General features: G+C 69.1%; 1 protein-coding gene across 1 annotated transcript in view; it reads right to left on the reverse strand.

Annotated features, from left to right (window-relative positions):
- TMC6 (transmembrane channel like 6) overlaps nt 1–598 on the reverse strand; it is a gene marked incomplete at both ends in the record, with an annotated part of 6,961 nt that overhangs the window by 439 nt on the left and 5,924 nt on the right. Inside the window, 1 exon segment of the mRNA XM_015562624.1 lies at nt 526–597. Within this exon segment, the coding sequence (XP_015418110.1) occupies nt 526–597 (72 nt within the window).

The raw sequence follows: 598 nt of genomic DNA on the forward strand, positions 1-598 counted from the left end.
GCCGGGCAGCGGGTGCACAGAGGCCTGTGCCCCCAGTGGCCCAGGGGAGGGGAAGGGCCCAGGCCCCACCACTGAGGAGCAGCCGGCAAACCTCCTCGCCGCCCCGTCAGCGTGTGAAAGCGGTAAGAACGCCTGTCATGGGTGGTGCCCGTTCCCCCTGTTGCTCTAACGCTAACCAGTCACCACAGAGCCAGTGGCTTACACAGCGCAAACCCACCGTCTCAGTCTGGAGAGCAGAGGGCAGCACGGCCGCGCTGACTGAGCCGCGGCCCCACCAGGAAGGCCGCTGGGCACAGGCTGAGCTCAGAGCTGCAGCCCCCAAGGCTGGGCCCCGGGCAGGGCTCGGCCTCCCCGGCAGCAGCAGGGCCTGGCCTGGCCCAGGGTCCCCAGCTCCCAGAGCAATGGGGGCGGAGCTGGGCTCTCTTCCTGGCTGCTCTGCATCCCCCTCCCTCCGCCCCCTACCTGGCCCCAGGCCCTGAAGCACCCACCCCAGGGGGCAGGGAGGAGGCCGGAGGGGACACTCACATTGCTGATCTGCTCCTTGAGGAGGCGGATGACCTTCCGCTGGCCCTTCACCACCTGGATGTTGAGGTAGATG

This window comes from Myotis davidii, unplaced genomic scaffold (genome assembly GCF_000327345.1).
Source record: "Myotis davidii unplaced genomic scaffold, ASM32734v1 scaffold991, whole genome shotgun sequence".
Classification (NCBI taxonomy): Eukaryota; Metazoa; Chordata; class Mammalia; order Chiroptera; family Vespertilionidae; genus Myotis; species Myotis davidii.